The 25,834-nt window shown below is 70.6% G+C and overlaps 2 protein-coding genes across 2 annotated transcripts; one reads left to right on the forward strand and one right to left on the reverse strand.

The window, feature by feature from the left end:
* Positions 1–7,809: 7,809 nt before the first annotated feature.
* On the forward strand, positions 7,810–11,261 carry TLX2 (T cell leukemia homeobox 2; the record flags this gene model as incomplete). The annotated part of the gene is made up of 3 exons (XM_079534195.1): positions 7,810–8,212; positions 10,663–10,900; positions 11,045–11,261. The coding sequence occupies 3 exons, from the start codon at positions 7,810–7,812 to the stop codon at positions 11,259–11,261; spliced, it is 858 nt and encodes a 285-aa protein (XP_079390321.1).
* A 7,174-nt stretch (positions 11,262–18,435) lies between these two features.
* DQX1 (DEAQ-box RNA dependent ATPase 1) lies at positions 18,436–23,778 on the reverse strand (the record flags this gene model as incomplete). Its single annotated transcript, XM_079534713.1, has 11 exons — positions 18,436–18,589; positions 18,847–19,037; positions 19,123–19,313; positions 19,511–19,636; positions 19,727–19,918; positions 20,028–20,186; positions 20,295–20,394; positions 20,584–20,823; positions 21,109–21,484; positions 21,675–21,868; positions 23,497–23,778. 11 exons carry the CDS (start codon positions 23,776–23,778, stop codon positions 18,436–18,438), a joined length of 2,205 nt encoding a protein of 734 aa, XP_079390839.1.
* Between the last annotated feature and the right edge of the window lie 2,056 nt (positions 23,779–25,834).

Consider the following 25,834-nt stretch of genomic DNA (forward strand, 5'->3'; position numbering starts at 1 on the left):
GGGGGGGGGGGGAATGAATGGGGACCGGGGGGGGGGGAAGAACAGATATTGAGGGGAATTAATGGGGTGAAGTGGGCGGAATGAATCTGGGAACAGAGGAGAATGGATAGGGGGAATTGGGGGGAATCAATTGGGAAAGACGGGCATGGATGGGGTCACTGGGGTGAATGGGATGAAGTGGGGTGAATGGGGGTAAGTGGGGTGAATGTATGTGTGAGTGAATGAGGGCACTGAATGGGGTGCGAGGGGTAACGGGGACCTGGGGTGAATGGGAGCTGAGGAGGAAAGGATAATGGGGTCCTGGGAAACGGGATATAAGGGGAATGAGGTGTCTGAGGGAGTGGGATAGGGGGGAAATGGGGAGAGCTGGGTTGAGCACGTGAATGAATGGGAGCACTGGGGTGAATGGGGGCTGAGGGGGGATAATGGGGTCCTGGGGAATGGGGTATGAGGGGAATGAGGTGCCTGAGATAATGAGATGGGGGAAAATGGGGGTCTTGGGGCATAGGGTGGGTATATGGCAGTGTAAGGGCACTGATGGGGGACCACCAGGAATGTCCTGAATGGGATGGGAACGGCCTCGGCGGGGCTGTGGGGTGAATGGGGATGGGGAGGGAATGGGGCTGGCAAGGGGGCAGGGAGTGAGGGTTCAGCAGCGTGGTTGCACTGATTGGGGCACGGATGGCCTGAATGCCCAAAGCGACGACCCCCAGGCCCCCCTGCTCTGCCACGTGTGGGGCCGGGGGCTCCGTGGGGCAGCCCTCGTGCCGGCCGTGGGCACGGCAAGCACCTGCCCGGGGCTGCCTGAGGGTTGGGGGGGCAGCGGATGCGAAGGGCCGGGGGTGCGGGGCACGGCGGCTTAGGGGTGGTGTCGAGGAGCGGGGCCGGGGGGCGGGGGGCTCTGCCGGGGCCGGGCGGCCTCCCCGGCGCAGCAGCCGGAGCCTGGAGCCGCGCTAATGGGGGTGATTGGATCAGGGCTCTGGAGGGGAAGGAGCGGCCCCGCTAATGCAAAGCAGAAGCTGTTAACGGCCGTAATGGCTCGTTACGGTTACGATTATTGCTGCAATCCCCAGCAACAAGTGCTGCCTGGGGAGCCGCCGGGGCCGGGGCCGGGGCGGGCAGACGGCGCGGCCCCGTGGGACCTGGAGCGGGCGCCCGGCGCTGTTGGGCGGCCCCGGCGCGGTGTGTGGGGGGGGAGTCGGGATCGGGGTGCCGTTAAACTCGAGCAGAGCCGCCGTAACGGCTACCGGGGCCCGGGGCTGCGGGGCCGGGCACGGAGCGCACGGGACCTGCAGCGGCTCCGCTTTGTTGCTTCGGTCCGGGCTCGGCTGCCCAGGGCGGGGCTCCGCATCCCCACGGTGCCCGCAGGAGCCGAGCGAGCTCCGCTCATTGATAGGGCGTGCGGGACCGAGAGCCTTCGGTGGAAGATCCGGACGCCGAGCCGCGTGCCACAACAACCCCGTCACACCGAGCCCTGCGAGCCGCTGGCCTGGCTGGGTGCTGCTGCTGGTCCTCCCAGCTCCTCCTCATCCCTGCCGGACTCCCCGGTCCTGGGCACAGCTCTGGGCTCGGCCTCGGCCACCTCAGCTCCTGCACATCCCAGCCAGCCCAGTTCGGCCCTATCCCTGGGTTGGATAGGGCTGGCCAGGCTGGCTTGGCTCCTCACATCCGTGTGATGCAGCCCGGCCCTGCCGTGAATCCCCCACCGTGTCGCTGAGCTGTCAGCCATCCGCCCCCCCCCCCCCCCCCCGCCTCCCGCCGTGCTCCATCACCCCCAGCCCAGGAGGGGAATCCGGGCGCTCCAGGGGGCCCATGGGCCCGTGAAAGCCCCTCCACTGCTGGTTGGAGCCTGCCCCATCCCCGACCCCGTCCTTGCTGGGCGGTGAGAAATGAGGCAGGGGCCGGGGTGACCGCCCGTGTCTGGGAGGGCCCGGCCCCATTTGTACCTGCCAGGAGCAGTTCCTGGGAGGGACGGCCTGCTGGGGGGCTGCGAGGGTCACAGCTGGGCCAGCACAGCCCTGGGGCCAAGGCAGCATCACTCACTGCCAGCACCGTCCTGCACCACGTGCCGGCACCGGGCTGAGGACCGGCAGCGCACCGACAGCAGCACCGTGCTGAGGATGGGCGCCCAGCACCGAGCGGCGCCGCGGATCACACGGCCTGGAGCAGCCACGGGCTGATGGCTGGAACGGGCGATTTCTGCGGTCCTTCCTACCCTACTGACTCCATGAGTGCAGCCTCCTTGCCGTGCAGCTTCCAGCACACGCTCCCTGCACGCTCCCCGGCACATCCAGCCGTGTCTGTAGGGGCCACACGCAGCCTTTCAGCACGGCGTCCTCTCAGCCACCTGAGCCGCACCGCGACCCAGGCGGTGATGCTGGGGCTGTGGGAGCTCAGCTGGGACAGGACAGGCCCGGAAAGGGGCCGCAGGGTGGGCGCCGAGGGGAGCTCAGCAGCACGTGGGGCGGCTCACCTGGGGATGTGCTGCTCTCTGCCCTCGGGGTGCCCCCTCCCCACGCCCTCGTGATGCACTGTGCCGTCTGTGCCCCTGCGTTGCACCCCTCTGTAGCCCGGCACACTTGGCACCTCACACTGCTCATGCCCTGGCACAGCGGCAGCGCCACGCCGGGCAGGAACACGGCTGGGGATGGAGATGGGGCCCGGGAGGTCAAGGGCTGCAGTGGGGACCGATGCGCCCCACCGACCGTTTGCAGCCCGGCACCGCGGGGCCGCGCGGCTCCATCCGCAAATACATAATTAATGCACCCCTGAGCTCCGCGGGGCTGCGGGCCGGGCCGGGGCTTTTAGCGGAGACCTGCTCAAATATTCAGCTCCATTTCCGCCGCGCGGGGCTGGGCGGCTCCTTCTGGTAAGCGCTGCGGGGGTTTTCCCGGCCCTGGGGTGCGGGGCGGGCGGGCCGTGACCGGCGCGGGGGCACCGTGCTGAGCCCGGAGCAACTCGGGATGGCACAGAGCAGCAGAGCTCCGGGTCGGGGCCGCCCATCCCGCTGCCGTCCCCGGTGCCATCGGCCCCTTCCCGGCCTCAGCGCGGGGCCCCCAGCCCCACACCAGGACCAGCCCCGAGAGCCCCGGTGCTGGGGGGCTCCGGGGATGGCCGGCGCCGGGGGGTTCGTGGCAACGCGGCCGCGGGGCGAGGGGCTGGGGGGGGGGTTGGGCACTGGTTATGGACTGAACTCCCTGCCTAATGCACCTGATTGGATTTGCAGAATCCAATTACCTGCCCTCGGCCTTTGATAACGAGGTTCTGAGCGACGGTTTCTGTCAACGGCCCCGCGGCACAGAGAGCTGCGGGCACACGGCGCCCCCCGGCCCCGCGCAGCCCCGGACCGCCTGGCAGAGCCCGCAGCCTCGGGGGAGCGGGGGGACCGAATCCCCCAGAATAACCCGACCCCCGCGGGGATGGGGGCAGCGGGAGCCCGGGATGGGACGCGCGGCACACACTGCAGGGCCGGGGACCGCGCACCGCCCCCCCCCGCTCTCCCGCTCCTCCAGCACCCCGCACCTTGCCCCACGGCCGCAGCCCCACGCCCTGACCCGTCAGCCCCACGGAAGCTTCGGGGCCTCGGCCGTCGACCCCGCTGATTGCGGTGGGATCCCCCCCGCACCCTTCAGGACAGCGGGGCTGCTCCGCTCCCCCCCCCCGCGCCTCCCGCCTCCCGCTCCCGTCCCACAGAGCGGCCGGAGAGGGACGCGGGGGGACAGCAGCGCCCACGCTGCCCCCGGCCCGGAGTCCCCGTTCCCCAGAAGCCGCCCCGAGCCCCATCTCCGCGTCCCCGCCCCGCCCCGCGGCCGCAGCCCAGCGGGCAGCGCACCGTACAGCGCGGGGCCGGCGCACACCGCCGCCCGTAGCGCACAGCTCCTCCCCGAAGGCGCTGCGCAGCCGCCGACGGTCACCGCGGTGACGTCCGACCGGGGCGGCTTCGGCCGTCGCAGGTCGTCGGGGCGCGGTGTGCGGGGCGCGGTGTGCGGGGCCGTGGCCGCGCGGTGCGGTTGCCCGAGTGCTCGGCCCGGCCCGGCGCTGCCGGTCGTTACCGGGGGGAGCGAAGCGTGCGTGCCACCGCGTCACCCCCGCACCCAGCGGCTGCCAGCGCCCGGCCCGGGGCCGGCGGGTGCGGGGCACCGGGAGTGTTTCATGCGGTTAAGAAGTGTCTGATTGAGGCAGGAGGCGCCAGCAGCTCCCACGGGAGCCGCAAGTCAAGGACTGGAGGACCAAATGCAGGCTAAAGTAATCCAATCTGGGCTGGCTTCATCTAATTAGCCCAGAATTAACCCAGCAGCCAGAGAGGAGCTGACTGTCCCTACAGTTTGCCAGCGGGTTTGGGGGGAAGCGGGAGGAAGAAGGGGACGTCCAGCGATAATGAGATTAGAGGGGGAGCGGGCGGGAGAGGGCGGCTTGGCAGCAGCTCCCGGTGGTAACGTGGGGCCCGGCCAGGCCTCCGCCGCTTAATTGCCGCGCGTTGGAGCGGCTGGCAGCGGCGAGGGGCGGGCAGCGACCCGCGGTACTCCATCCTGCCCCCCGGCAGAGCGCCCGAGCCCGGCAGGGAGCCGTGCGGGGCACGGGGACGCCGGCGCGGGGCTGCGGGGCTCCGTGAGCCGCAGAGCGGCAGCTCGGCGGGGGGAGGGGGCACGCGGGGGTCGGCTGCGGCGATGGAAGAGCCGTGCGAAGGCCGTGGGATCTGTGCATCCATCGTCACGGCTGTGCCGCGGGTTGGGCGCCCTGCGGGGCGCTGCGGGGCAACGGGATGCTGGGGTGCAGCTGTGCTCAGCTCACGGCCCCTGTGCGACCGCTGCGGCTCCGGCAGCAGCAGGGCCTGGCGCTGCGCTCACTGCGGGCAGCGTCGTGGGACTGAAGGCTGATTTTCCACCCTCTGCCCCATCGTCTTGCAGCTGTCAGCGGCAGCGGGTGCCAGCCCACAGGGCAGATCGGTGGGGCCGCGCGTTGGAGACCACAGCGGTGTGAGCTGCGGGGGGGGGGAACGAGGTGCAGAGCTGTGTCTGAGTGCGTCGGGCTGCTCGCAGCCCTGTCTCATTGCAGGTGTGTGTGAGGGTCCCTCAGCGGAGCCCCGCGGTGCCGGGCAGAGCCGTGGGGCAGCCCGGCGGCGGCCTCTGCCGTGAGAGGCTCACGGGGCACGGAAGCAGCGAAACTGGGAGATGCCGGTGGGGAGGCTTTGGGGCCTGTGAGGATTCCTGGAAAGAGAACCCCGAGCCGCCGTGGCGCCGGTCTCACCGAGCGCCCTCTGTTCCAGCACTGCCCGAGGCTCGGGCTTCTCCTGGTCCCCCCAGCCCGGGCTGAGCTCCCCGCTCCGTGTGCCCCACCGTCACCAAACCCCGCACGGCCCCCAGCTCTGCCTCCCACCCCGAGTGGGTCGGTGAGCACCGCAGCGGGGCCGGGACGCGCTCTGCAGCTCCCGCGGGCGCGGGGCGGAGGTGGCGGTGACACGGGCGGGTGCCGCGGGGCTCATCCCCTGCCCCCCAATCCATCTCCCGGACCGCGCGGCATTCCAGCCCCTGGGCGCTTGCACACAGCTGCCTCCCGCTCTCGGTTTAATTAACCCGCTGCCGCCCGCTCCCGCCCCCCCCGGCACGAAGAGTTTCCTCCCCCCACCTGAGGGCTGCAGTGCTGCGGGTCGGGCCGCATTTGATGCGTGTCCACGCACGGGACCCGCACCTTTGGCACCGGGGAGCTCCGGGTGCGGGGGGCAGCTCCTGTGTCGGCGCGGGGGGGTCCACGCTGTGCCTACCCGTGTAGGGTGGGGTGAGCCCGGCGTGGGCCAGTGGTGTGTGTATGTGTTGTGTGCTGTGTGTTGTGTGTTGTGTGTGTGTACAGAGGGAGCTGTACGGGCACGGGGAGGGGAGCGTGGGGTGCGTGTGCGCACAGGGGGGGTGGGCGCAGCTGCAGACAGTCCGACTGGGTGCCCCCCCCCCCCCGCCCCCCGTGTGCACGGTCGCACTGCGCTGTGTGTGGCTGCTCGTGTGCGCAGTGCAGGCGGTGCGGGTGGCTCCGTGGATGCGTGTGCAGCCGTGCTGAGCCGTGGGCTGCGCCTGCCTGCGTGCCGCGGTGGGTGTGCACGCGTGGGGCGGTGCTGCGGAGCTGGGTGTGAGCACCTCCGTGTGCGCGCGTGTGTATCGGCGCTGCATTCTCTGTGCTGCTCTGCAGGGTGTGCAAACGCACGTGTGTGCAGGCTGAGTCCCCCCTCGGTGTGTGTGCGTGTGTTTGTGTGTGCGTGTGTTTGTGTGTGCGTGTGTTTGTGTGTGCGTGTGTTTGTGTGTGCGTGTGTTTGTGTGTGCTTGTGTTTGTGCCCCCCACGCGGCACCCAGTGCAGCCCCACACCGCATGGAGCAGCGCGTCCCGCCGGGCCCGGCTCCGCCCGGTGCCCCCGAGCCCTGCAATGCCCCCGGGCCGTGCCGTGCCCCCCGGGCCGCAGCAGCTGCTGCTCCCGGTGCCGCCGTGATTTACAGGCGCAGCCCCGGTAATGTCATTTGCCCCAGACCGGTGGCGCCAGGGCGGACGGGCGGCCCCTCCCGCTCCGGCCCTCGCCCCGGGGACGTGACCCGCCGCCCTCGCCCTGAACCGGGACCCGGCACCCATCGGCCCTGACCCACCGAACCCGAGGCCGCGGCCAGGCGCTATCGCGACAGTCGTCAAGGGCCCAGTCAGGATCGCACTGCCCCGCTTTGGCCGCGAACGCCCGATGCGTGCCCGGTGTGCGGATGGGCGCCGAGCCCGGGCCACCCTCCGTGCCAGATCCGAGCCTCGCGGAGGGGCCCGGCTCTGGGCTCCGTGTCACCGAATCAGACCGGCCGTGGGAGGCGGGTGCGCGCTGTCGGTAACGGCGGATCAGCGGTAACCGGGTCCACGCCGCCGGGAGCGGCGGGTGGGAGCAAACGCAGATCCGTGCCCCGGGAGCGGCGGGCGCCGGATCTGTTTGCTGCGGGGTCGGAGTGGCCGCGGTCGGTACGTGCGGACAGCGGCGGCCGCGGGGAACGAAGCACCGGAGCGCCCCGGGCTCGGGGAGCGGCCCCACGTGAACGCATAACGGCACCGGGGCCGCTCAGTGCGCCCTGAAACGCGCGGAGGTCTGCGCCCGGAGAACGGGGCGGCTCCGACACGGCGGGGGAAAGCGGGTGGCGGCCCCGGTGCTGCGCTCCGAGCGCCCCGACGGCACCGGACGGGGCAGGGCGGTGCGAGGAGGTGCGCCGCGTCGCTGCCCGATGTCACGCTGGGACCCCTCCGCCGTTCCACCGCTCCGAGCCCGGCGGCTCTCCGGGCGGCGGGGACCGCGACGCGCCTCCTCCCCCACCGCCGCGCTTCCGACGGACCCCGCCAGGAGACCCCGGAGACGCGCTGCCCGCGCCGAGCCGCGGTGGTCCGGGGGATCCCGGCGGGCCGAGGGCCGGGCGGGGGGTGGGGTGGAAGGCCCGGTGCCGAGGCCGGGGAGGGGGCCGGTGCCGGGGCGTGGCCCCGGGATGCGCGAGCCCCCGCCCCAGAGGGCGCGGGCTGTCCATCACGGGGCGCGGCCGCCAATCAGCGGGCGGGCGGCCGAGATTTTGGCAGCTCCAGATGGAGCGGGGCAGAAAAGCGCGTGCAGCCGGGGGGCCCCGCCGCGCCCCGCAGCCCGCAGCCCGCGGCCGCCAGCAGCCGCCTCCGCCGCGGGCCATGCCCCATTCCCTGCCCCGGCCTCGGCCACCGCCCGCTGCCCGCCGCCCCCCCCGCAGCGCCCCGCAGCCCGCGGCCGCCCCCCGCGCCTAGGCGGCCCCGCGATGCCCCGACTCTGAGCGCGGCGGGGCCATGGAGGCGGCGGCGGCGGCGCTGGCGCGGGAGGGCGGCGGCGCGGCTCCCGCTCCCCACGAGCCCATCAGCTTCGGCATCGACCAGATCCTCAGCGGCCCGGAGCCCCCGGGCGGCGCGGGGCCGGCGCGGGCTGCCGGAGAGCCCGACTACCCCGGGCTGTACGGCGGCGGCTACGGCCCCGCCTGCTCGCTCGGGTCCTACAACCTCAACATGAGCATGAACGTGAGCGTGAACGTGACCCCCGCGCCCGCCGCGCCGCCCGCCGGGGTCATCCGCGTCCCCGCGCACCGACCCGCGCCGCCCGCACCTCCCGCCGCGCCGCCGCCGGTGCCGGGGCTGTCGGGGCTCACCTTCCCCTGGATGGAGACGACGCGGCGCATCGCCAAGGATCGGCTCTCAGGTGAGCGCTCCGCTCCGACGGCTCTCGGCGGCACCGACGGCGCGCGGCGCGGAGCGGCGGCTGAGCGGGAGCGGGAGCGGAGCGGGGGGCAGCGGCTCGGAGCGGGGAACCGGCCGCGCCGGGGAGCTGTGCCGGAACCGGCCGCGCTCCGCCTGTGCCGTGCGTGCGTGTGGCTGCCTCCAACGTGCGCCGGAGGCCGCCGAACGCTGCCGTGCCGGGGCCGGGCTCCCTCCGAACCGCCCCGCTCGCCGCAGCACCGCGCACACGGGATGCGGCCGCCGTCGGGGACCGCGCGCTGCGGCTCCGGGTGGGCGCTGCCCCGGGTCCCGGTTCCCGTTGGAGCCGGAGCTTCGCCGCAGCTGCTCCCTGCAAAGTGCCGGAGGTCCCGCCGTGCTTCGGCCGCGGGCTCCGCAGCACCGACCTGTTACAACCGCGGGGCTGCGGCCCCGGGCCGGCGGGAGGAGGGATGCCGTGTGCGGGAATGGGGAGCGAGGACCCTGTGTGGGGCGCACAGTGATACCCAGCTGTGTGTGGGAGTGGGGCGGTGTGGGGAGAAAACAGCACGCGGTGTCTGCGGGGCTGGGTGCATGGCAGAGGGATGTGAGCCCACACTGTGGGGTGACTGCAGGGCTGGAATCCTGACAGCGGGGCTGTGAGCCCACGCTGTGCAGTGTGTGTGGAACTGGGGCCTGTGCTGTGGGGTGTCTGCATGACTGGGGACGCAGCGGGGACGGTTGTGGGGCTGGGGACGTGACGGGGAGGTGCTGGCGTGGCTGTGAGCCCGTGCTGTGCTGTGGTCGTTGTGCTGGGTTGCGGGATGTGTTGGGAGGAGGACGGGGCTGTGCGGGGTGTGCAGATCCGTGTGTGTGTGTGTATGGGGATGGATGCGGGGCTGCTGGATGCCGGCTTTGGGGCGAAGCCAGGGCTGGGTTGTGAGGGAGCGTTGGGGAGAGCGGTGGGGTGCAGCCGATGGAGCCGTGTGTGGGGTGCGTGGCTGGAGCAGCTCAGGGTGGTTGGTGGGGGTTCTGACCCCCTTTGCAGAGGGTGTGGGGTGCTGGTGCCCGGTGCTGGGTGCCGGTGGGGTGAGCGGGGGGCTGTGAGCGAGGCTGAATGCGGCTCCTTCCCAAGATGGCGGCTCTGCCACGTCCGCAGCGCGGCCCTGTGTGGGGACGAGGGCGGCGGACGAGGCTGCGGGGGCTGTGGGGGCTCTGGAGGCTGCAAGGGCTGGGCCCTGTGGGTTGGGAGGTCTGGGGGTATGGGAGCCCATCCCGGCACCATCAGAGCCGGGTTCGCCTCCCGGCCCACCCGTGGGTGATGGAGCGCCGTCGCCGCGCATGGCCGTTGGTGACGTCCCCGTCTCCTGCCTGGCGCCAGCGGTGGGGGGACACGGCAGCCCCTCCCCGGCACGGGGTCTCCTAGCCGTAGCCATCACTCAGCGTTGGAGCCTTGGGGTGATGTTGGGGCTGTCGGCATCTGTTTGCAGTCAGGGGCCGCCCCGCGTGGGGAGGGGGCACGGGGGCGTCCGTCCATCCCCCCGACTGTGCAGCTCCACCTGCGCCGAGCGCTTCCGCCCCCGCCGCGGGCAGACGCCTTCCCACCACACTGCTGGGGTGTGGGGCACGGATGATCCGTCCCTGGGGCCTGCCGTAGGGTCTGCCCCGTGCCCCACAGCTGTGGGGTGCTGGAGCCCCATGGCAGCCCCGTGGCGGCGCGTTGGCGCAGCGCTGCCCATGCGGTGCGGTGTTGGCGATGGCCGTGGTGTCGCCTGCTCTGCAAGCACACGGCCCGGCTCCGTCCTCCTCCCGGCCCTTTGCTGCCCTGACGCTCCCGTGGCCTCGTCCCCGTGTCCCTATGGGAGGTGGCAGCCCCCTCCCCAGCCCCCCGCCCCCAGCGGCTGCAGGGCGGTCAACCCAGAGGCTGCTGCGTGCGAAGGGAAGGAGACATCAGCTGCCTCCGATGGCCTCCGGGTCCCATTCCCTCCGCAGGGAGTGCTGGGAGGCGGCGGGGCTTCGGCGCAGCGCGGTGCTGGGAACAGGGCCGGGTTTGTGCTGCCTGGAGCCCTCCATGACCCTGGCGGTGGGACCACTGTGCTTCTTGGTGAGGCCGGGGGTCCTGGCTGCTGGGTCCCCCTGGGGCTCAGGCGCACTCAGAGCCACGGCAGGAGGTGCCATGAGCCCCCCCTGACCACATTTAGCGGCGCCGCGTCCTCTTAGGATCAGGATGTGGGGAATCCCTCCTCGCCCCCTCCCCACAGCTCCCACAGAGCTCCAGTTCTGCTCGGCCCACATCCCCCTCTGCGCTCAGTGCTGCCCGAGGGCCGTGCCGTCCTGGCAGCTCCCTGCAGGATGGTCTTGGCCCCATTCCCCACCAGTGGCTGAAGCGAGGGACGGGGCTGTGCCATGCCTGCTCCCCACACCCCGGCACAGCTGCTCGCCCCCCTCTGCCCACAGCCGCGCTTTCGCCCTTCGCGGCAACCCGGCGCATCGGGCACCCCTACCAGAACCGCACGCCGCCCAAGCGGAAGAAGCCGCGCACCTCCTTCAGCCGCGTGCAGATCTGCGAGCTGGAGAAACGCTTCCACCGCCAGAAATACCTGGCGTCGGCCGAGAGAGCCACGCTGGCCAAAGCCCTCAAGATGACGGACGCTCAGGTCAAAACCTGGTTCCAGAACCGCCGCACCAAGTGGAGGTAATGGGGGGGGGGGGGGGGGGTTCAACTGCGGCTCCTCCGGTGCTGCTCGGCTGTTTTGCCCTCATCCCGGGGGGGGAAGGTGCCGTCCCCCATGCGTCCCGCAGCCCAACCCTCACCCTGCGCCCGGGGCCGTGTGTGCAGGAGGCAGACGGCAGAGGAACGCGAGGCAGAGCGGCAGCAGGCCAACCGGCTGATGCTGCACCTGCAGCAGGAGGCTTTCCAGAAGAGCCTGAGCCAACCGCTGCCGCAGGACCCGCTGTGCATGCACAACTCCTCGCTGTACGCCCTGCAGAACCTGCAGCCCTGGGCCGAGGACAATAAGGTGACGTCCGTCTCGGGGGTGGCCTCCGTGGTCTGAGGGCACTGCGTGGCCGATGGGAGCCCCTGTGCCCCCGGGGGCTCTGAACTGATGGGAGCTTTGGCCTGGAGGGATGCGAGGCCACCCCGATGCCCAGCGAAGGGGAGGGGAGGGGGCTGCTGCTTCCCGGTGCCACCCTGAGCGGCAGCCCCCTCCCCACACCACATCCGGGCCCCCTCACTGCCCCGGTGGAGCAGCAGCCCTGGGCAGGTGGACTCTGAGCGGGTGGACCCCCCCCCCCCCAGCTTTCATCCCATGTGCCTCTGCCAGCCTGGAGCCTCTGGGGGGGCCGCCCACCCCGTGCAGCTCCTCGGGGCCCAAACCCCTTCAGCAGCTCCATGTGCTGGGACAGCCCTTAGGCGCCCATCCTGCCCAGGGAGGGCAGAGCCGGGGGGTGGCATCCCCTGGACTCACACATTCCCGGTGCTGGAAACTCACTGCTGCCCCCGTTCGTTGTGGGGCAGCGTCCATCACAAGCATCCTGGTATCTGGACGAGTCAGAGTCCATCAGCTTTGGCTTCCAGCTGGGGGATCCCATCGCTGGCCCAGCGTTCCCCGCACACCGGACAGATGGAGTTTGTCGGCCACACGGGGGGCTCCCGGTGCTCCCGGCCCCCGTCTGCAGCTCTGGGCCTGGACGATGGGCACAGGGTCCCCCCACGTGGTGGTGGGTGGCAGCAGCCCCCCCAGAAGCTGCTCCCGGGGCCACCTCTGCTTCCTCCCCTCTCTGTGTCTCAGTGTGGGGCTGAACTTTTGGTCTGGCACGATGCAGACAATGGGGGCAGTGGCTCTTCTGGGTCACCCAGTGAACTTCCACCCCCCCGTGTGTCCCAGCAGCAGGGTGCAGCCAGGCCGGGACTCAGACAATGCGGGGCTGGGCCACGGGACCCTCACAGCCAGCTCCAGCCGGGGTCCTGCTGCTAACGGAGCTGAGGCCCCGACCCCAACCCTAATAGCGACCCCGATTTTGACCTTGACCTCCCCGCTGACCCCAACCCGGCCCCGGTTCGTGGTGCTGCCGGGACGCGACGCGGTGGCCGGGAAACGGCCCGGGAACGGAGGTCACGCACCGGCACTCACGGGGACCGCGGGGACGGCAGCCCGAACCGGGACCCCTCGGGGCGCATCGGGAGCCTGCGGTGCCGGCGGGGCTCTGCCCGCCCCCGTCGGTTCTCTCAGCTCATTGGGTTACGGACCGGGGGGGCGGGCAGCGTCCCGCCGCTCCCTCAACGCTCCCGGGAGGAGGCGGGGCCGCCGGTGCCGGTTTCCCGACGGCGGGATTGGCTGCGAATCGGTGACGCGGCCCGTCGGACCGGGAGGGGGGAGCCGCAGCCGCCGCCGCCGCGCCGCCGCAGAAGCCGCCGGGATGAGCGCGGGCGGCCCCGGCGGGGGGGAGGACGGCCCGGAAGGCTGCGCGCTGGGCTGGTCCGGGCCCCGCTGCTCTCCCCGCTCCCGGGGCGGCGAGGCCGTGCTCCGCGCCCGCGCAGAGGCTGCGGGGTACCGGCGGCTGCTCCGCGCCCGCGCGGCGGAGGTGGAGGCGCTGCGCGGGGCCGTGGGAGCCCTGCATCGGCAGCTGGAGGGGCTCCGCGACCGGCGCAGCGGGGAGCTCGCCAAGTATCAGGTAATGCGGGAGGGTGTTGGGGGTGCTCGGGGGGCCGGCCGGGAGGTGTGAGCCGGGGGTGGTGCGCGATGGGGCTGGAACGGCGGGTCCCGGCGGTGTGGGGTCTCAGAGGAAGGGGAGTGGACGCTTGGGTTGGGGGCAGATGAGTGCGAGGATTGGGGGCGCATCGTTACGGGGGGCGCGGAGTCTGGATGTGGGGAGCGCTGCCGCGGGGGTGCAGCCGCAGCTGGGGGACAACGGCGGCCGGGGGGCGGCTGGGCTGGAGGTGTCGGGGTCCGGGTCGGGGTGCCGGGTTGGCGCTGACGGCCCGACCGCAGGAGCGGGTGGCGGAGCTGGAGCGGCAGATCGGCGAAGCGGAGCAGGAGATGGCGCGGTGCCTCCGGGAGTACCCCGCGCTGCTGCGGCTGCGGATGGCGCTGGACGCGGAGATCGCCGCGTATCGGTACGGGGAGGGGCGCGGGTGGGGGCGGGGGGAACGCGGCGGTCGCGGGGCTCAGAGGACCCGCTTTCTTGCAGGGAGATGCTGGAAGGGGAGGAGCTGCGCCTGGGTGCCGTGGTACCGCCGTGACGGGGCGCCCACCCCTTCGCTGCGGACCGGGGTCCGCCGGAACCCCCCCAGGCTCCCGGCACCGGGCTGCTGCTCTGCGGGGCCCTCCGTGCCCCCCGGCCTCCTGGAGCGCCCTCCATTCCCGAGCCACGGGACCCCCGGACTCCTGGAACCCGGTCCTTCCGGACCCCTTTGCCACGGGAGCCCTGGGCTCCGCCGACGTCCCCGGGAGGCCCCCACTCCCCGGCGGGGCAGCGCCCCGGGCCGCACACCAGTCTCACCAGCCTCTCCAGAGCGGCAGCAGGGCTGCAGTCCCGGCCCCGGTCCACGCGGGTGCGCCTCAATAAACGCCCCGTGGCATTACCCAGCGCCCAGCGCTCCGCGTGATGGGGCCGCGACCCCCGGCAGCTCCGTGTACGTGGGGCTGCGGCTGAGGCCGTGCCCGGCGCTGCTCCACGGCTGCGTGGTCTGTGGGCCATTCCTTGCCAACGAGGCCTGGCTGCGGGGTCTGTGCTCGTTCCCACCCGCCGCAGCCCCCAGCTGGAGCTGCCGGCTGGATGTCCTGCAGGATGCTGGGGGAGTGGCAAAGCGGGGCTGGGAGCTACAGGGCACAGAGCCCCGCTCTGTCCTACGCGCCCCGACTGAGGTTTTTCACAGAAAAGCCAAGCTCAGCTCTTTTACAGAGGTTAAGAAAAAGCGCTTCAATATAACAGAAGTGGATGGGAATGTGGGCACTGGGCGGCTTTGGGTGCCTCACCCCGGGGTGCTGCCCCTCAGCCCCCTCAACCCCACACCCCCCTGAGGGCCGTGCGCTCCTCAGCCCCGCTGCGGCCAGGCTGCGTCCACCTCCCTCCATCCGCTCCAGGGGCTCCAGGAGCTGTTGGTGTAGCTGTAGGGGTCCTGGCAGCTGATGCGCACCCGCCGCACGCGCTCCTGCAGGCTCATCTTCTCCGTGCCCTCCACGAAAGCATCAACCTGCAAAGGGGGGTTTGGTCACGGCCTGGGGACGGGCGCCGCGACCACCTGGAGGCGCAGCGCTTGAAGCTGGGGGCACAGCAGTGGGGAGCTGCAGTTCTTCCCCATCGCAGGCAATGATGCTTGCCTCACTTGGGCAGTGCTGGGGGGAAGCAGAGGTGACAGCTGGGAGTGACAATTTCCCAACCCCCCTCCTCCCCACCCCCGGGGGTCACCAAGCACTGCTCCTAACGATGCTGCTGCGCTGAGGGAGAGGCGGGGGGAGGTTTTGGTCGTGTGGCAGAGGGAGGCTGAGCGCACAGCGGTGCGGGTGGGGGGCAGTGGGGGTGCGGGCAGCCTGCCCCGTTACCTTGGTGCCGTTGGGGAGCTCGTACTGCAGCCAGTAGAGGAGGGCGAAGTAGGACTTGGGGAGCGGCCAGGAGGCCGGGGGGGCCCAGGCCAGGTGGAGCCGCCCCTCCTGAAGGTGCGCGGTCAGAGCCTGCGGGGGGTCGGGCCGCACTGCGGGCAGCAGAGCACAGCGAGGCTCAGCGTGAGGCTGCGGCCCGCCGGGCTTCCCGGCACCCTGACCCCCACCCCGGGGCCGTCCGTGAGCTGAGCTCACCAATATCACGGACAAAGAAGTGGATGGAGAAGTTGAGGAAGGAGGTGTCCGAGATCCCCTCGAAGCGCAGCTGCAGCGGGCGCAGCTCCTCTGCGAAGGGGCAGAAGGAGGGGTCCGTGAAGGTGGCGTTGAACTGCCCGCCGTGCCCCGCTGCTGGCACCCAGTCCCCGACGGAGCCGTCGCTGTGCAGGAAGGCAGTGTGAGCGTGGGGAGCCCGCGGGGCCGGGCTGGGGGCTGCGATACCCACCTGCGTGTGAGGCGGGCGCGGAAGACGGCAGAGCGGGGCCCCGTCCAGGAGCAGCGGAAGGTGCCGCGGTAGGAGTCGGCCTGACAGGAGGCGTCCCTGCCCTCCTCTCCTGATAGGACCGGGGACAAAGGGTTGGGGTCTGCGGGGCTGAGCTGCGTGCCCCTTCCCCAAACCGTCCCGCACAGCCCTGCCCGCGTGCGTCCTCTGTCCTGCAGGCAGCAGCACGGTCTTCCCCATCCCCGTACCGCACTTCAGGCGGGTCCCCTGCCTGCCCCCACACTCGTTCCATCCATCCCCACCCTTCCCCATCACTCCACGTCTGTCTCCACCCCATCCCATCACCCCACGTCTGCCCATCCTGCCCAACGTCGCACATCCCTCCCCACTGCTCTCTCCTGTCGCCGTGCCCCCATCATCCCACGTCCCCCCCTGCCCCAGGTACCGCTGTCCCCGACCACCACGTAGGTGCTGTCCAGCAGGACGCCCCCAGCCCAGCAGCTGTAGTTGCCGGTGGCCGGCAGGTCCAAGCCGATGATGGTGAGAGTCCGTCCCTCGGCCACGAGCTCAGCCATGGGCTCCGGCTCCCCGTCCTGCGTCCAGGTCACCCGCGGCTTCGAGGTGTTGCATTTCACCACCACGTCCTTGTTCAGGTTCCCCACCAGAACTGGAGGTGAAGTGCAGAGGCTGCGGTCGCTCTGTCACCTGCTCTGTGGTGGGTCTGGGTGCCCCCCGCCCCAGGTACGATCCACCCGCGGCCCCCAGCCTGCTCCGTCACCCCCTATCCGCTCCCCATCCCTCCCTGCTCCGAGTGTCCCTCTCTGAAGCCCCCCCCGGCCCCTCTCGCACTCACACTTCGGGGGGAAGGCAGTCAGGGCGTCCGTAAGGGCGATGCACAGCGCCAGAAGCACCGGGACCGGCATCTGTGGGGAGAGGGGCAGCGCGAGGGAACGCGGCGTTGGATCCCGGGAGGAGCGGAGCCGGGGCGCAGCCGTTCCGGGGCGCAGCGGGGGTGGGCAGAGCGAGAGGAGCCGGGGGCAGCGGCTGGGAAAGCACCGCTCGGTGGGCGGTGGGCACAGCTCCCAGCCCTTCCCGGCACGGCCCCGGGCAGGGAGTGCCCGAGTGGGGCTGCGCCTTTCCGGCTCCCCGTCGCCCCCCAGAGACGCCCCTGCCTACCTCTGCGTGCGCTGCTCCCGCTGGTTCTGAGGGCCGGGAGCTGCCGCGTTTATAGCGAGCCGCGACCCCGCGGGGCTGCCCCAAGGTGAAGGCAAACCGCAGCAGCATCACAGTTCTCAGAAGAGGAGAAAGCGGCGCAGGGCGGAGCTGAGGACCGGCACCCGCCATCGGCTCCAGCCCTGCCGGCCTCGGTGCGAGCCCTGCTTGGAGCGGGGACGCCGCGAGCGCCACGCTGTGCCCTGGGCCGAGCGGCAGAGCGAGGCCGCCCGAGGCGGTGCTGGAGCTCCTCCGGTCCACCACGGGGTGCCCTCCAACACTGGGATCCATAGGGGAGGATTTTAGGGAGGCACGTCCAGGGGAGTGGGGAAGGGACGGCAGAGCCTGCGGCAGCGCCCAGCTCGGGGGTGTGCATCCAGGCAACGGCCTGGCGATGGCCCCAGCCAACAGGGAAGGGGCAGGGGCACCCCTGGGTGGGAGCATCCCCCATCCTGCCCTACTCCCCCCCACAAGTGACGGGGAGCCCTGTAGCCCAGGGTGAATTGTCCCCATTCTGACAGCACAGGATGGAGGATGGGTTGGAGCTGCCATCCCCAGACAGGAGCAGGGACGGCTTTCACCACACACATTGGCTCCAGCACTGAAAAGGAGGCAGACGTGGGGCAGGAACAGGGGTGGATGGAGACGAGGGGCAGCAAATGGTGGGGATGGGGATGAGGGGCAGCAGCCCCGGGCAGGGGGTCTCTGCAAGTCCCCATCCTCCATCCTAGGGGCAGAGCAGTGCCAGACTGGGGACAGGGGCAGGGGGCATAGGCTGTCCTCATCACTCCTGGTCACGTACTTTTTGGGGTTCCTAGAAAGTAAGAGGGAAGTCCAGGCACTGATGTGGCTGTGGGGAGGCTCAGTCACCAACCTTCCGCTCAGCCTTCGAGGTGCTGTGATGGAAGATGGAATCCCTGGGGCCCTTCCTGGGAACAGCAGAGCCCCACGCGTGGGCTAGAGGCAGGCAGGGGGGCAGACCTGCCCGCTGCTGGGCCACTCAGCCTTCGCTTGCCAGCCCCTTTGCTCTGTCCTGTGAAGTGATGCAGGATTGGGACCAGCTGGGGGGCTGGAGAACCCTCTGGGGCAGGAAGGGGGACCTTGAGGACAGGGAAGGAGTGCAGCAGCTCCCCCCAGAGCATCGCCCCATCCTTCCCGAGGGGGAGCAGGGAGCTGGAATAGGGAGCCGGCTGCCCGCCTCCCCCACCCACCGCAGCTTCCCCTTCACTTCTGTAGAAGAAGAACTGCGGAGGGGGAACATTTGATGCAAATGCCAGGGCTGCCCCTCACCGTGACCGGGACGGCAGCGCGGTACCCAGAATTGGAAGCATGAGGTGAGCAAGGGCACCATGCATCACGCTTCCAAGCACAGGGCAGGGTGAGTGCTGGGCTCACAGAACGGCCCTCGGGGGCTCACAGCAGCTGGCGAGGAGCCGCCGTGGTTGGATCCATCGTGGGCAGCCATCCTGGTGGGACGGCAGGGTGCTGGGGAGGGGGAACGAAGCCCACCCTGCCCCAAGCCCTTTGCAGGCAAACGCTACACGAAGCCAGGAGTAAAGGTCACAAAACTTTATACAGGAAAAATTCACAAGCGGCTCCATCGCTCCTGAGGAGCCGCCCCTGCATTTGGGGAGCGAGGCAGGCAGGGCCCGCCATCTCAGCCCTGCGGCCCACGGCTCCATCCAGCCTGGCCTCGACCCCCCCCCCCCCAGGGACGGGACACCCACAGGCGCTCCGGGCCGCCAATTCCAGCACCTTGTCCCCCTCTCAGGGAGAAGCGCGCAGCTTCGTCCCCGGGGAAAGCAGCAGGGGCCGCTCCCGCAGGCGATGGCAGGGCAGCCCCCGGGCAGGGCTCGGATCTCGGAGCAGCGCAGCGTCTCCCGGTCACCCCGCCGTCCCGGCCCAACCCGGGCAGCCCCGCGGCGGGGGGCTCCGGCGCCTTCCGTTCATTGCAGCGCGCACACGTCCCGGTTCTCATCCTCCCCCCCCGGTCGCTTCCTCCAGCGGCTCGGCCGCCTCAGGGACGTCCTCTGCCGCCACCACCTTCTCCCGCAGCTCCGTGAGCAGATCGCGGCTCTCGCTGGGCGGCAGGTTGCTCAGGTAGTACTGGGGCGCCAGCTCCACCAGCCTGCGGGGACAAGGGACGGGGGATCAGGGAGGGGGGTCGGCCCCCGGGGTGGGAGCTGGGGGCCAGACGCCGCTGGGGCAACGCCGGGAGCAGCCTCCACAGATGGGAACCCCACAGATGGGAACCCCACAGATGGGAACCCCTCGTGAACGGGAACGGCCCCCATTTCCCCCCCCCCCCCTCCCAAGGCCAGGCGTCGTCCCGGGGCTCCGCCGCAGTGCTGGAGCTGCACGCAGGCGCGGCTCCCAAATCCTCACATTTGGGGCTGGATCTCCGATGCCACGCGGAGGCAGTTGTCCTGCGAGATGGTGAACTCGTGGTAGAGAACCCAGGGGGGCAGGCGCTGGGGGGGCTGTCGCAGCAGGTAGCAGCAGGAGGAGGGCAGGTGGGCGACGTGTTTGTGCGTCAGCATCACGTAGTTGCCGGAGCCATCGATGTCCCGGGCCACCTGGGGAGCGAGAGCGAGGGGGACGGAGCTGCCGGGCCGTGCCGCTCACCCCACGCGGCCGGGCCCCTCGCAGCCCCCCGCCCACCTTGAGGAAGTAGCCTGAGATGAGCGCCCTCTGGATGTTGAGCACGTTGGCGTCGGTGCCGAAGGCTGGCGGTGAGACGGGGAGCTCGATGCGCCGCATCACCTCCAGCAGCTCCGCCCGCACGACGCCCGCCAGGCGCAGCGCCTCGCTGCTCAGCGCGTGTTTGCGGCACCAGCCCTCATCCATGTCGTCTGCGGGGAGAGAGGGGTCGGCAATGCGGGACGGGGAGTGCGTGAGAGCCCCGCGCTGGGGCTGGGAGCCCTCAGAGCCAGGCCGAGGCTCCGGGGTGCTGCCCTGAGCACAGGAGAAGCAAAGGAAGAAGCAAAGGAGCTGTGGGATGCGCGCGGGGTTCTGCTCGGCCCCAGTCGCGCCCCTGCCCGGCACTCACGCTGCTGGAAGGCATTGAAGATGTTGATGAGGGTGAAGTGGTCTCCATCCGGGTGCAGCAGGGCCCGTCGTCGTGCGGTCACAGCCTCCTCGAGGCGCGTGGAAGGAGTCACAAAGCAGGGGGGAGCTGGGGACGCACAGACAGGTCCCCACACGGGCTGGATGCCGGGGGCTGCATCGCGCCCCTGGGCAGCAGCAGAGCGGCGCCCACCCTCACCTGTGAGCATGGCAGCCAGGCTGACCATCTCGTCCACGCAGTCGAACTCGCAGGAGGCGATGAGCGCTTTGGCCAGCTGAGGGTCCAGGGGGAACTCCGACATGATGATCCCCACCTCTGACAGGTTCCCATCATCATCCAGGGCAGCCAGGTAATCCAGGTCCTCCAGCGCTTGCATCAGCGACTCGGGGGCTGGGGCGGGAGGTCAGACGGCTGGCAGCGCCACCGAGGGCAGGCGCCCCGCTGCTGTGGGCGCTTCCACCCTTTCCGGAGGGAGCGTGGAGGGGTGTCTCAGCCCCACCTGGCCTGTCAAGGAAGTCGCACTGGCCCATGTCAGCGATGTCCAGGCGCTTCAGCAGCAGCACGAGGCGGCTGAGGCTCGTCTCGCTGACGTGGGGCGCGGGGCTGGGAGGCAGGCGCTGCTCATAGAAGGCCTCCGAGTACAGGCGCAGGCAGGTGCCTGCGGGAGAGGAGCTGTGAGCAGGGGCAGGGCGGCACATCGCCCCGCTGGAGCCACGCGCCAGCACCCGTTGCTCCCCATGTGCCCTGGGGGGGAGGGGGGGCTCACCTTGGGGGCTGCCAGCAGCTCGCTGCATGCGTGACTCTGCCTGGCTCCTGCTGATGGGCCGCAGCACCTGGGACTCTGCACGGATCCGGGGGTTGTAGACCTGCAGGGTGAGCCCACGAGAAGGGACCACAGGTCAGCCCCTGCCTGCACCAAAGCTCCCCCATCCCTGATGGTGCAGAGCGGGGTCTGGGCTGTGTCCCGGGCAGGCAATAGGATGAGCAGATGATCTCGAGCTCAGACCCTCTTCCCATGCTCTCAGGGCAGAGCCAAGCTCCCCATCCCCACTCACACTGCGCAGCTCCAGCCCCGTGTCGATGACAAAGCCCACAGATCCCAGAGAGAAGGACGAGTCCCCGAGCCAGTGGGTGACGACGACCCGCCGCTCCCAGCCGCCCTCCTCCGGTGCCTCGTACACCTTCTGTGCCGCACGGCCCACGCCGGGGTGCAGGGGCAGCACCAGCAGCGGGCCCAGCCCCGGGTTCAGCGCCACGGCTTCGGTCTGGATGGCCCTGCAGCACTCAGTGATCTCCTGCAGGAAGGACGGGGCCGCGAGTGATGTTGTAGCAGTGTGCAGAGGGTCTCCACAGAACCTAAACAGGGCCGTGCCCACCTGGCTGCCCCAGGGGAAGACCTTGGGCCCTACCGTGCCCACAGCTGAGCTGCCCCAGCCCAGGGGCACCCCGAGCTCCCATCTCAGTCAGGGCTTCCCTAAGAACTACAGACAGGGAGCCCCTCCAGCCCTCCTGCCCCCAACCCCACGCCAGTGGCACGAGGAGGCCCTGAAAGCCCAAGGCAAGGGGTGGTGCGGCCCCACCTGCTCGCTGGCCAGGAAGAGGAGGACGTGGCCGGGCTCCTGCCGCCGGTGGATGTCCAGCACAGCCTGGCAGGCTGCCACGACGCGGCCATGGGTTGGGACATCCCTGTAGAGCAGCTGTGGGGACGGCCCGGCTCCGGGCACCCGCACCACGGGGGGATCCCCGCAGAAGGCGCGCAGCCGCTCCTCCATGGCCGGGGAGGTCACCACCACCACCTTCAGCTCCGGGCGCTGGTGCAAGACGTCCTTCAGCAGCCCCAGCAGCACATCTGTGGGCACCGTGCGCTCCTGGGCCTCGTCCAGCACCACCACCCCGTACTGCCGCAGCAGGGGGTCCGACGTCATCTCCCGCAGCAGCATCTCGTCCGAGCAGAACCTGCGCGGCCCGGGCCCGTCAGCGGGTGGCCGTGCCTGCAGACGTCCCCAGGGGAGCGAGCCTCTCCCACCCAGCGCTCGCCCTGCCCGGCTGCCTTAATGAGGCCACGGGGGATTAAACGATTACGCCGCGGCCGGGGAGCTGAGTGGGATTAGAACGGCACGGCGGCACGGGGCCCCCATCCCCGCACCTCAGGACGGTCTCCGCGGTGCAGCAGTCCTCGTGGGGGACGCAGTAGCCAACCTCGTGGCCCAGGTTCAGGTCCATCTCGTCGGCCACGCGCAGCGACAGGCTGAGGGCGGCCAGGCTGTGGGGCTGGGTGCAGGCCACCAGGCCGTGTGCAAACTGCAGGGACAGGGCGTAATCGGCGCACCACTGCGGGACCTGCGAGGGGACGGCGCTGGTCGGCGGCTTGGGCGCTCCACAGCCATCAGCCAGGGCTCTGCACAAAGCAGGGGCACCCGGCGCCTCTCACAGCCGCTCCTGCCCTGGTGATGCTGCACCCGAACCCACCGCGGCCTTTGCAGGGAGCTGCGAGGCCTCACCACCCTCTGCCCAGAGCTTTCTGCCTGGTCCTCGCATTAAAGACACGGGACAACCACCCTCTCCATCTCTACCTCGTCGCTTCTTACTCCCACTCGAGTCTTGGCTGCTCACCTCCTTCCTAGCAGGGAAATCATTCCTCCCCTCATCGCTCCCCATTGCCTGTTTCCACACGTTTCCAGTCCTGCTATGCTCAGTTTGTGACTGGAGAGCATGTGCCCCAGTCCACGTTAGATGGGGCTCCTCCCAACCAGCCCCTTACTCCCCTCCTGTAGCCAGACACGCCTGCCATTTAACTGCAACACAGCGGGCTCCTTGCCCACATCCTGCAGCACGCAGTACCTGCAGGCGGGTGCCCTCGAGCGGCAGGGATCTGCCCCCAAAGCCACTTGCAGAGACCCACACACAGCCCTGCAGGGGCCGCAGCCCCCAGCCCTGTGCCTGGCTGTGCCCCCTCGCATCACCGCTGTGCACAGCTCAATGCCCCCTCCTCATAAGGACCGGCACAGAGCGCAGTCAGCCACAGAAACAGCAAAGGGACGCAGCCTGAGCATCAGCTCTTCCCCCTTTGGGCAGCACACCAATCTGCAGCGTGCTGCACACCAAGGCATGGGATCAGACGCTCTGTTTCTCCCCGTCTGCTGGAGGTGTGGTGGTTCCAGGACCCGCACGGTGCCTGCACCCGAGGGCAGCCCAGCCCCAGGGCTACCAAGCACTGGGTGAGGCCCCTAAAGGGGGCTCCTCGCTGGCTGTGCTTCACGCTGAACCTCAGCTGAGTGCTGCAGCACGGCTGCACCCAGTGGCTCAGAGCCCTGCAGCCAACGCCCCGATAAACCCAGCGACCGGCAGCTGCTGAGCTTTGATCCAAACGGCATCCGGCCCCGTGGAGGCTCATGGTTACCCCTGCAGCTTCCAGGCGATACCTTCGCAGGTCAAAGTCTGCGTGACGACATCCTCAGGTGTTGTGTCAAAGGAGCACAGATGGGACGCGCTCCCCCTGCTCCATGGGGAGGCCCGGTCCTGGCACCGTGTGCCAGCTATCGCCCAGACTGACCATCCCTGACCATCGCACCAAGCCAGCAAGAGTCCCAGCCCTCTCCCAACACACGGGTGGCAGTGCCTCCCCAGCTCATGCAGAGGCACTGCCTGAAGCCAGCACTCCTGCCCTGGCACATCCAGCACTGCACTCAGTGCTGTTTGCCCGCCGCAGTGGGGCTGGCAATGCCACCCATGGGGCCATCCGCTGCATCAAGGCCAAAGCAGAGCCCAGGGCTGCAGGACGTTCATGCAGCAACAGGATCAGTGTGTGGGAAGGCTGCTGCCCCGGCACGGGACGCGGCGTCTCCTGACAGCAGCACCACAGCTGCTCCGTGTAAGAAGGACGGCGCTGTTGAGGGAGCAATGCAGCACGGCACAGCGCAGCCCTGTGCCCATCTCAGCAGCAGCACAGCCCCAGCCCTCCTGCTCACCTGCGTACTCTTGCCTGTGCCGGGTGGCCCAGACACCAACACGATGCCGCTGCTGCCCTCCAGGTGCTCCATGAAGCTGTACTTGGTGGTCCAGACTGGCAGCTCCCGCCGCTGCCGCAGCAGCTCGTAGTAACGTGAGGAGAAGGGCAGGCCATCGTACGGATTCACCTCCAGGTCCCCGTCGCAGCCCAGGGCTGGGTCCTCATCCTCCTCCTCATCCTCCAGCACCGAACCGGAGCCGTTCTGTCGTGGCGGGGAACTCGAGGCCCCGCCGGTGGCCATGGCGCTTCCACTACAAGGGGCAGGTGGGAGGTGGCACAGAGACACCCTGATGCCTGCAGGGTGTGGGGACATGGGGGACGGCCTGGGGCTGAGCCACCCTCAATGGGATGTGAGGGGGTGAGAGGGCCCAGGACAGGGACCGGCATGGACTGGGTACGGGGACAGATGGGGCCGGGCTGGGACAGAGGGGGGCAGGGGCACGTGGGGATGAGGGCACACCAGATTAGGGCACACGGGATAGGGGCACACGGGGACGGGGGCACACGGGATTGGAGGCACACGGGATTGGGGGCACATGGGATTGGGGGCACATGGGATTGGGGCGCGGGATGGGGGGCACGGGATGGGGGCACGCAGGATGGGGGCACACGGGGACGGAGGGCTGAGGAGCTCAGGCCGGGCCAAGCGACCCGGAGCACAGTGCACGAATAAGGCCGGGCACAGCCGGGGGTCACCGGACCGCACCGGAGGGGGACGTGGGCAGCGGGTCGGCCCGAAGGAAAGGGGGCACCGCGGGTCCGTTCGGTTCCGGTTCCGGTTCCGGTTCCGGTTCCGGCCCGGCCGCCGCTCACCTGCGCGCGCCGCCGCCACCTCGGCCCTGCCTGGAGCAGGCGTCAGGTGACCGCGGCGTCGTCACGTGGCCTTCGGCAGCCGCCAATCAGCGCCGCCCCTGCCGCCCGGCGGCGCGCGGTCCGTTACTAAGGGCGGCGTCTGCGTGGCAACGGGCGGCTCCGGGGCGGGCGGCCAGCACGGAGCGCGGTGAGAGTCCGGCGCGTCCCGTCCGGCACCGCTCCGGTGCAGCGTCCCGAGCCCGGCACCCAGACCGGAGCCCTCGGTTCCCGGCTCAGGGCCGCCAGGTGGGGCTGCGGGGCGGCCCGTCCCCTCCGAGCGGCGGCCGTGGGAACGGCTCGGCCCGGCCGTGCTCGTTTGTGGCGCGGTTCGCCCGCGAGCCGTTCGATTGCGATTAAAGGCCAAAGGTGTTCAGAGCCGCTTTCGTTCCGCTCGGCAGCGCCGTACGAAAGCGCCGGGTATTTCGTGGCGAATCTGCGGATGCGTTTCGTGCCGCAGCGGGCGGGGCGGGGCGAGAGCGGGGCTCCGAGCGGCCGGGATGGCGGGAACGGGGGCGGCGCCTCGTTCAGAGCGGAGCGGGGCTGCGGGGCTGCGGGGAGCCCGGCGTCGGTCTGCCGGGCGGCGCCGCCTGCTGGGTGGGAAACCCTGGGTGCGGCCGGAGGGCAGCGCGGAGCCGCGGGGTGCTGGCAGGCAGGGACGGGGCGGTGAGCGATTGTCCTGCGCTGCGCTGCTCCGCGCTGCTCTTGTCCGTCCGTCCGTCTGCAGCACTGCATCCAGGTCTGGGCCCTTCGGTACAGGAAGGACAGGAGCTGTTGGAGGGGGTCCAGAGGAGCCACAAAGACGATCGGGGCTGCAGCACCTCCCTGCAAAGCCAGGCTGAGGGAGCTGGGCTCGTTCAGCACGGAGAAGAGAAGCTGCGGGGCGACCTCAGAGCAGCCTGCAGTGCCTGAAGGGAGCCTGCAGCCAGGAGGGGAGGCAGCTCTGTGCAAGGGGAGATGGCAGCAGGACGAGGGGAAACGGCTGGGAGCCGAGGGAGGGCAGCTTGGGGTTGGGTGTCAGGGGAAGTTGTGTGCTGTGAGAGCGGGGAGGGGCTGGAACAGCTGCAGAGAGGCTGTGATGCCCCGTCCATCCCTGGAGGTGTTGGAGGTTGGATGGGGCGCTGGGCAGCCTGGGCTGCTGTGCAATGGGGAGGTTGGTGGAGCTTCGTGATCGCTTCGTGATCGCTGCTGTCCCTTCCAACCCGGGCCGTTCCGTCATTCTGTGAGCTCCCCGAGCCGGGCAGGCGGGCACCGAGAGCGGAAGGCAGGCGGCGGTGCTGAGCTGTTGCTCCCCCGGCCGCTGGGTGCTGCAGGAGAGCAGCGCCGGGCTCGGTCCTGCGGGGCTCTGCGCGGCGCTGCGCTGAGGTTCGGGGGCGGGTTGGCCCCGTGCTGCTCGCTGTGCCCCGGGCTCCGGCCCGCCGTCCCCGCTCCGGGCACCGCGGCGTCGC

The sequence above is a fragment of the Tetrao urogallus genome (genome assembly GCF_951394365.1).
Source record: "Tetrao urogallus genome assembly, chromosome: 4".
Classification (NCBI taxonomy): Eukaryota; Metazoa; Chordata; class Aves; order Galliformes; family Phasianidae; genus Tetrao; species Tetrao urogallus.